Consider the following 9,841-nt stretch of genomic DNA (forward strand, 5'->3'; position numbering starts at 1 on the left):
GGGCAGCAAACTGCCAGCACAGCTAGCTCCCTGGGCACTACCCACCACTCAGCAAAGCAACTGTCCTTTGAACCGAGAGCCATCCGAGGGCCAGAAGCCTGGTTTTCACAGGGGGAGAGCCCACAATCCTCAACAAAACCCTCCTGGAGCACTGGAACCTTGCTCACTCGGCAAAGTGCCCTGTAACAGCCAGGGCACCTGCTTGCACTCTGGGGCTCAGAAGGCCAGTAGTTTCTCTTGAAACAGAAGGGGCCCATGACCTCAAAGGCCAAAACGGCCCACGAGAAATTCTGCATGAACAACAGCCTAGAGTGCGTTCTACGGGACAATGCACCACTCTGGGGACTGTCCCCAAAAGATCTCATCAGCCTCTAGTGTGCAAATCCCCGCCCCCCTCCAGCAGAGACCACCCAAGCTCCTTCATTTCAAAGACCTTCTCACCTGTCCCCAATCTGTGGTAAGGGGAACAGCTGTGCATGTTGAGGTGGATTGTTTTTCTTTTGGTAAATCCTCCCCATCTAAAGTATAGTAAGGAGATGGGAGGGGGGGTAGAGGGTGCGGTGCAGCCTCTCCAGCGGGAGGCATGAGGTCATCACTCTGTGGACTGGAGTTGGGGGGGGGGGGGCTAGTTCTTAGCATAACAGGCACTTGAAAGAGGGGAGGATTTTGCCGAGAAAAGAACAGGGAAAAACAAAACAGGCCTAGGCTAGACAGCTGCACAGCAGAGGGTCTCCAGCTTTGGGTTGGAGGCAGGTCTAGACAGTGCAGGACCAGTGGGTGGGGGTCCACAATTTTTTAGTGGGGGAACACGGCTGTGATGGGGAGAAGCATTCCACACCTGGGGCTCCCGGTTGGTGGGGCGGGTGCTTACAGGAGGAGGCAGGATGTTCCGGGATGGGATGGTAGCCGGGCAGAGACAGGCCGTCTCAGATTTTGGTGGGGTCAGGGCCCACATGGAGAGCTTGACACGGGCTGGATGGCAGCTGAGACCGGTCAAACTGGGAGGCTGGGGGAGCAGAAGGCAGTGGGGTTGGGAGCAAAGGGGGGGGACACGGATGCACTCAAGTGACAATGCCTAAATGCTTCTGGGTGCCAGGAACCCAGAGGGGCGCCCACATAGACAGGGTCTCCACACCTCCGTCTACCTGTTTCGGGGGCCACAAAGTGGGGGAAGGGGGCCTGGTTCGAGCCTGGCTGTGTCGTGACAGCCACGGGGGGCAGTCTCGATCCGGGCAGGGCCTGAGCTGGGATGGTCCCAATTTGGAAGAGGCGGGTTCGAGAGGCCAGAGATGAAGAGCCGTTCTGGGGGACAGCTCAGCCCCCTATTTATAAACGGACCTCGGACGCGAGGTGCGGGGGGAGGTCTCGGGCTGCAGGTGGCTCGGGCTGGGGCGCTCACTCAGGGCCGGGTTTGGGGGTGAAGACGGGAGTGAAATGCGGAGGTCACCCCGGGCCTAGTTCGGCACGGGGGGCAGCGTTCTGGGGGGCTGGCCGGCTCCCGGAGGGGCCCGAGCGTGGGGGCCGCCAGCTGGGTGTCGGGGGTGGGGGCCCGGGGTAGGCCCGCGCCGCCGTCGGGCCCTGTCGGCTCGGGGGGTCGCGGCTCGGGCCTGGGGGGCGGGTCCCCAGATCCCGGACGCCTCACCTGGCTCGCTCCGGTCGCCCGCTGGCTCCGCCAACCCCGCCTCTCCCGGCACCACGCCGCGCCGGCCTCCGCCGCCCGCAGCTGCACTGGTCCGGCCGCGGCCGCCGCCGACGGGACCCCGGGCTCCGCGCTCCTTAATATGGCGGCGGTCGCTGTTCCGCGGCCTCCCGGAGCCCTCCTCCGCCGCGCGCGCTCCCGCGGCCGGCCACGCCCCCGCGCCGGCGCGCTGCGTGCGGCCGCCACGCCCCGCCACGCCCCCGCGCGCCCGGGCCTCCCGCCGGGGCCGCGCCACGCCCCGCCCACCCCGCACGACTGCGCCTGCGCGCGTCGGGCATCTCGGGAGGACGTGACGTAGCCCGTGATTCGAATCAATACAGGAAGCGCGGCGCCACGCGTTGCCACGGGCAACCGAAGCCGGCTGGGTTCCCAGGCGCCCCGAGGAGCCTGTTGCGTGGGATCTGCGGGAATGGCTCTGCTTAGTTTAGGACGTGGCTCTTAGTAGGGGACAGTCGCAGGACCGAGCACTCAAAGGCGGACCCGCATGAGGGCAGTCGCACTGCGTGATAAGCACAGATGGGCTCAACAACAGGTGCATGTCAGGGACAGGCCGACCCCGCTGCCGGCGGCAGGACGTTGGGTCAGTCGGTCAGCATTTACTGCGCTCCTGCCCAGTGCTCGTCCAGGCCATGGAAGCAGGGGACGAGTCCTAACCATCTCTGCCCCCCTACCCCCAAATGGGCAGAGGATCCAGACAGACATTTTCCAAAGAAAATAGATGACTGGCCAAGAAGCGGACGAAAAGTCGCTCATCGCCATTACTCATCAGGGAAATGCAAATCAAAACCAGTGAGCTCCCACTTCACTCCTGCTGGGGCGCCTATGAGAAGGGGGGGGGGAGAGCAACAAGCGTTGGTGAAGACGGGGAGCGACGGAGCCCTCCTACGTCGCTGGTGGGATGGGAAATGGGGCAGCCACTGTGGAAGACGGTCAAAGAGTTACACGTTGAATTACCAGAGGACCTAGGGATTCCTCTCCTCGGTATCTATCTATTCGGGAGAATTGAAGTCGTGTCCACATGAAAATTTTTACACGGATGTTCATAGCATTATTCACAATCACCAAAAAGTACAAACAACCCGGATGTCTGTAACGGATGGTTAGGTGGACAAAATGCGGTATATCCAAGTCATGGCATATTATTTGGCGGTAAAAAGGAGTGACGCGCTGACCGCCCTACCACGAGGGTGAACCTGGCAGAAACGATGCTCAGTGACAGAGGCCAGATACAAAAGGCCATTGTGTTGTATTGTATATGTTGTGTTGTGTTGTATTGTGTTGTATTACTCTGCTTATATGAAATGTCCACAATGTTCCGGCAAATGTGTAGAGACAGAAAGTAGGTTGGTGGTGGTTGGGGCTTGGGGATGGGGGGAGGAAAAGGCATAGGGAGTGACTGCTAGGAACTTCCTTGCTGGGGTGGGTGATGGAGTTCTCTAAAATTGATGTGATGATGCTTGCATAACTCTGAGTACACTAAAACCCAGTGAATTATACACTTTGAGTGAATTTTATAGTATGTGAATTGTATTTAAATAAAGCGGTTGTAAAAAAATTCCCATCTGCCTGGACCTGAAGCATAGAGAGTAATAAAACAAGGAAAGATGCTACCCTAAGACCCAGCAATTGCATTACTGGGTATTTACCCAAAGATACAAATGTAGTGATCTGAAGGGGCACCGGCACCCCAATGTTTATAGCAGCGATGTCCACAATAGCCAAACTATGGATGTCCATCGACAGATGAATGGATAAAGAAGATGTGGTCTGTATATACATACGGTAGAATATTACGCAGCCGTCAAAACATGAAATCTTGCCATTCGCAGTGATGTGGTTGGAACCCGAGGGTATTATGCTAAGCGAAATGAGTCAGAGAAACAATTATCCTATGATTTCACTGATCTGTAGAATTTGAGAAACAAGGCAGAGGATCATAGGGGAAGAGAGGAAAAAATGAAGTAAGACGAAACCAGAGAGGGAGACAAACCATAAAACACTCTTACTCTCAGGAGACAAACAGAGGGTTGCTGGAGTGGAGGGAGTGGGAGGGATGGGGTGGTTGGGTGATGGACACTGGGGAGGGTATGTGCTGTGGGGAGTGCTGTGTATTGTGTAAGACTGATGAATCACAGACCCGTATCCATGAAACAAATAATACACTGTATGTTAATAATTAAATACATTTTTAAAAAGAAGACTAAAAAACAAGGAGAGATATCTGGAGTGAGGAATTAGAGTCTCAAACATAGTCGATCAGGGACTTTGGGGCAAACGTTTGAAAGAAAAGAATATACCATGGCACACGATTTCGGTTCGTTCGGTATGAGATGATCCATGTTATGCGACATACTTATATCTGATGTCAGGGAACTCAGCAAACACTGTAGGATCTAGACCAGCGTCCTCTAGGAGACACATAACGTGAGCCACATAAGTAATTTTAAATTTTCTTGTAGCCACATTTAAAAAATACAAAGACACCAGTGTCATTAATTTTAATATACTTAATTAATGTGTCAAAACATTTAGGAGATATCTTATGTTCCTTTCCTCATAACGTCTTAAAATCCAGCGTGTGGGGCTCCTGGGTGGCACAGCGGTTAAGCGTCTGCCTTCGGCTCAGGGCGTGATCCCAGCGTTGTGGGATCGAGCCCCACATCGGGCTCCTCCACTATAAGCCTGCTTCTTCCTCTCCCACTCCCCCTGCTTGTGTTCCCTCTCTCGCTGGCTATCTCTATCTCTGTCAAATAAATAAATAAAATCTTTAAAAAAAATAAAATAAAATAAAATCCAGCGTGTATACGCTTATACCCCATCTCAGTTTGGGTGCTAATTTTCGTTGGAAATACTTGATCTCTAGGGTGCTCGCGTGGCTCGGTCGGTGAGGCATCTGCCTTTGAAGCTCAGGTCATGATCCCAGGGTCCTGGGCTGGAGCCCCACATCAGGCTCCTTGCTCAGTGGGGAGCCTGCTTCTCCCCTGCCTGCCACTCCCCCTGCTTGTGCTTGGTCTCTCCTCTGTGTGTGTGTGTGTGTGTGTGTGTGTCAAATAAATAAGATCTTAAAAAAAAAAAAGGAAATATTTGATCTCTATAATTTATAAAATCGACAGTGGGACAAGTAAATTCATGCACCCTAGGTATTCCAAGCATGCTTAAAACGTTTCCAATAACTGAATCAAATGTCAGATTTTTCCGCCTCTATTTAAAATAAATTTAAAAAACTAAAAAGTCAGTTCTGTAGCTACACTGGCCACCTTTGAAATGCTCCAAAGCCCCCAGCTCCGCCCCCCAGCCCATAGCTATCATAATGAATGATGCCGACACAGAACATGTCTATCGTAGGGGCGCCTGGGTGGCACAGCAGTTAAGCGTCTGCCTTCGGCTCAGGGTGTGGTCCCGGCGTTATGGGATCGAGCCCCACATCGGGCTCCTCTGCTAGGGGCCTGCTTCTTCCTCTCCCACTCCCCCTGCTTGTGTTCCCTCTCTCGCTGGCTGTCTCTCTCTCTCTGTCAAATAAATAAATAAAATCTTTAAAAAAAAAAAAAAGAACATGTCTATCGTAGAAAATGCTACTGAACAAAGAAGGTGCAGAGCAGTGCAGGCACAGAGTAGATCAATGAATGTAAATGAAGTGGAGCGCCTGGCCGGCTCTGTTGGTAGAGCACGTGACCCTTGATCTTGGGGTCGTGAGTTTGGGCCCCATGTTGGGTGTGGAGATTACTTAAAAAAAATCTTAAAAAAATGATTTTTAAAAAATTTAAACAGTAAATAAACTCTTTAACATCAAACAGGTCAAATGAAGGCCCTTCTTGAATGTCTGCCCTTCCAGACTAGGTCTGGTCACCCTTCCTCAGACCCCCCCCCCCAGATTCAATATCTCCGTCTACTCTCACTGCTCCTCACACCACACCACCACCATTCCCGCTGAAGTGGAACCGCAGAGCGAAATGGGACAATTCAGATGCTGGATTTTCAAAAACCCACCCTGATGGTGATGAAAAAGTGTCCAAATCCCTGGTGCTTCTTACTTTCGCTGCCAACAGAATGGGACGCACACCGGGGAGGGAGGAGAGGGAGCAAGATTTCTGTGAATCAAAATGCCACCCCTGCCCTCTGACGTGGGTGTCTTATTTTAAACCCAAGACAGCCTCCGACAGGGCTGGGATCTGCCTGAGCCCAGGGAGGGGGCTCGTGCGAGGTCAAAGTTGGATCCTGTCTTTACTTAAAAAGTTTGGATTGTTTTGCACTAAATTTGATTTTTAAAAATAACTCGTTAATAAGGGAGGACTGTGGGGGGCTTATGAGAGGATAGCACGGGACAGTACCCAGTGTGGTTTCCCACTGCTGTCACGACGAGCCCCCCAAACTTACTAGCTCAGCCCATCGTAGCTGTTATTTCACCATTCTGGAGGTCAGAAATCCGACGTGAGTCTCCGGCGTAAAACCCAGGCGCGGGCAGGGCTGGTCCCTCCCGCGGCCCCAGGGAGACCCGGCTCCTGCCTTTTCGGGCTTCCAGAGGCCCCAGATCCCTGGCCCGCGGCCCCCCTCCATCCTCATCTACAGCAGCGCGGGGTCTGCCCATCTCTGGGACTCCCACCCTCTGCCTTGCTCTCATGAGGACACCGGGCCCCCCGGGGAACCCAGGGTCGCCCCCACATCAGGATTTGTAACTTACTCCCACCTGCAAAGTTCCTTTTATAGCACACAGGTGAGGGAGCGGGCATTTTGGGGGCGGGTCACTATTCAGCCCTCCCACACTCGTGGTGTGGGCCCTGTTCCGTATTATGATCGCGCTGGTGGACACACAAACTTCCGCAGGGATAAGACGGTATAGACCTTAATACGCACAAACACACGCCCAAGTCCAAGTTAACGCTGGGGAAGTCTGAGTAAGATGCGTGTGTTACATCCGTGCCCACGTTCTGGTCATGATGTTGCGAGAGGGGTTTGCGTGGGTTTTGTGCCCCGTCACCGCTGGGGAAACTGGGTGAAGGTTGCACTGGGCCTTCTGGGGTTATTTCTTACACCTGCAGTGGGGCTCTACAATGATCTCAACATTCGTGCCGATTTTTAAAAAGAAAAAAAATGCATTAAAATATTACCGATTTATGTGCTGAGGTTTTTGGCACCCCGTTCAATTTGGGGCTCACCTGCCATACTGCTGAACAAGCCCTTTCCTCTCTCTGGTTGCACTTGGGGGGGGGCATCATTGAATTCCTATTTATTTATTTATTAAAAATTTTATTTTTATTTATTTGAGAGAGAGAGCACGTGCGCACAAGCAGGGGGAGGGACAGAAGGAGAAGCAGGCTCTCTGATGAGCAGAGAGCCCAACGCAGGGTTCGATCCCAGGACCCTGAGCTCATGACCTGAGCCGAAGGCAGATGCTTAACAGACTGAGCCAGCCAGTCGCCCCCGTTTTTTTTTTTTAAAGCAGAGCTGCCTATTTTTGACAAACTAGAAGTCCAGAGGGGTGACAGAGCCTGGTCAACATTCCGTAAGTCACTCCTGAGCTCTGCCCTGGGCGCTGAGAACAGGCAGTGGAGGAGCCCAGATGAATTCTCTCACTCAGCCTGGCTTGGGGCAGGGGCTGGGCCGACACCTGACCTGACATCAGAAGTATAACAGGGCGTTATGGGTTTCACTGTGTCCCCCCAAAAGACATGTTGAAGTCCTACCCCCCAGTACTGGGAATGGACCCTTATTTGGAAATAGGGTCTCTGTAGTCAGCAAGTTAGGACGAGGTTATACCAGAGTGGGGTGGGCCCCACAGCCAGTGCGCGCGTGCTTGTAAGAGGGGAATCTGGACACAGACACGGAGAAAGGGGGAAGGCCATGTGGGGACGAGGCAGAGACTGGAGCGATGTGTCCACAAGCCAAGGGAGGCAGAGGATGGCCAGCAACACCAGAAGCTGCAGGAGACGGGGACGGTCCTCCCCAGAAGCCTCAGGGTGAGCAGGGCGCCGCTGACGCTTCGAGCTTAGACTTGCTCAGGTGCGCAGGAGCCACAGAACGGAAGGTGTGGGATGTCTGCGTTTAGCACAGATGTCTGTCCTGCTATCAGTCTGTCGCAGGTCTGGAGGTTCAAGATTCCAAGCTCCCTGATGTATACAGGTCTTGCTTTTGGGTGTGGCTTCCCATATCTGCTTCCTGCACCCCTGGGTCTAGCTCCTTCCCCAGCACATCCTGGGGGCCAATCACACCTGGCACTCTGCCAGGGAGCCTTCCGGAGTCCACACGGTGCCCGGCCCCCCGGGAGGCCTGGCATGAATATTAGCCTGAGTCACAAAACACAGTGGAGATGGTGACCTTGCAGGCCAGCCAAGGTCACTGCAAACTCAATCTGGGGTCCGCTCTCCAACACATCGGAAGACATTGAAAACAATAATATCGGGGGGCGGCTGGCTGGCTCAGTCGGTAGAGCATGTGACTCTGGAGCTTGGGGTTGTGAGTTCAAGCCCCACATTGGGCGTGATCACTTAAAAAAAAATCTTAAAAAAAATAATATCACGACATCAAGTCCAGGAGACCAGAGACGATCTCGTTCTATGCCCTCTGTGCCTGGGGCTGCCTGCCACATGGTACGTGTTCAATAAATATTTGTGAAATGAACACCTGAATGTTTAAACCAGTAGTTGGTCTTGTCAAAGTGACTTCTTCGTTACGCGTGGCATTTTGATGTTTTTAATTAATGGCCCACATTTCTTTTATTTATCTTTAGCTTCTTATTTATTTATATTAGAGAGAGTGTGTGCGCACGTAAGGGGTGGGGCAGAGGGAGAGGGAGAAGCAGACTCTCCGCTCAGCGGGGAGCGAGACACTGGACTTGATCCCTGGACCCCGAGATCATGACCTGAGCCGAAGGCAGACTCTCGACCAACTGAGCCATCCAGGCGCCCCATGCACATTTCTTAAATGAGAGATGGTGCATCGAGTCAATTGCTGTCTGTCTTCCCTTAAAAACGGGAACACAGCCGCACAGGTGCACGCCAGCATGCCTTCATGCCTGCCTCACTCCCTTACGCTCTCTGCCGGGCCCAGGAAGCAAGAACCTGAGTGGCCAGGCGAATCCTGACCCTGCCTTCTGCAAGCTGTGCGCTGCCCGTAAAGGGGCCAGCGTCTCCATCCCTAATAAATGTCAAAGTAAATACCGTGGTAAAAAATTCCAAGTAGCACAGGAAGGTATACGATTGAAAGTACTTTGGGTAAGTGCTTGGGGATTTTTCAGAAATGTTACCCCTATGTAATTTACATACGTAACTCCATTTATGCAGATGAGATCGCATGATCCTGCTTGAGGGCTCCGCGTTTGGAGGTCAAACTTGGACTGCTTTCCTGTAACACAGGTAGGTCTTCCCATCCTTCTGACGGTCTGATTGTTAGCGTGTAAATGCACTGCCACTGTTTAGGGAGCACCCCTGTGGATGGGTGTTCCTCAAATATTTCCCTGGTGTGTCCCCGTGCTAGGGGGCCACTTACTGGTGTGTGGAAGCCCGTGGGCACAGACTACAGAAGTCACGGTCAGGAACTGCACGCGTGGACCCTGGTGGGAAGATTTAAACTATAGGAACTGGCAAACACGGCAGACTAGACTTTATTTTTATTTTCCGGATTGCCGCTTACCCACCACACAGCTGTCATGTCGCGGACAACAAGGCAGACAAAACCCCTGCTCTTATTCTAGCGGAGAAAACAGGCAATAAACCAATGAAGAAAAGTGTACAGGAAACTAGAGATGCTATGGAGAAAAAGAAAACAGAGCACAGGATAAAGGAGCATTAGGAGTGAGGTTGTGATTTCAACTCAAGCGCTCAGGCAAGCCTCACTGAGGATGTTTGAACAAAGGAGCAGGCATTTCAGAGAGGTACCCGGAGGGGAAAAGATTCCAGGTAAACAGCACATGCAAAAGTCCTGGGGCACAACTGGGCCTGGCCTGTTGGAAGAACATTGAGGAGGCCTGATTGGCTGGAGCAGAGTGGGCAACAGAAAGGGGACAGGGCAGGGGAGGGTCGTGCAAGGCCTTGTGGAGGACTTGGGACCTGACTCGAGTGCTCAGAGGCGCCGTCTGGTGGCCGCTGCGGGGAAGACGGACTGGGGGAAGGGAGGTGGCGGCGGGGGGCGGCGGGGGGGGGGGGGGGG

General features: G+C 53.3%; 1 protein-coding gene across 9 annotated transcripts in view; it reads right to left on the reverse strand.

Annotated features, from left to right (window-relative positions):
• FZR1 (fizzy and cell division cycle 20 related 1) overlaps positions 1-1,806 on the reverse strand; it is a 20,704-nt gene extending 18,898 nt beyond the window's left edge. For 2 of the 9 annotated variants that reach the window (XM_040629606.1, XM_040629605.1), the window contains exons 1-2: positions 1,643-1,806; positions 872-1,006 (exon numbers count right to left, since the gene is read on the reverse strand). In XM_040629606.1, the coding sequence (XP_040485540.1) occupies positions 872-955 (84 nt within the window). In that variant the 5' untranslated portion in view covers positions 956-1,006; positions 1,643-1,806. The remainder of the gene's footprint in view (positions 1-871; positions 1,007-1,642) is intronic. The other 7 variants (XM_040629608.1, XM_040629607.1, XM_040629612.1 and 4 more) reach the window with 4 other exon arrangements.
• Between the last annotated feature and the right edge of the window lie 8,035 nt (positions 1,807-9,841).

The sequence above is a fragment of the Ursus maritimus genome, unplaced genomic scaffold, assembly GCF_017311325.1.
Source record: "Ursus maritimus isolate PB19 unplaced genomic scaffold, ASM1731132v1 scaffold_14, whole genome shotgun sequence".
In the NCBI taxonomy this organism is placed as follows: Eukaryota; Metazoa; Chordata; class Mammalia; order Carnivora; family Ursidae; genus Ursus; species Ursus maritimus.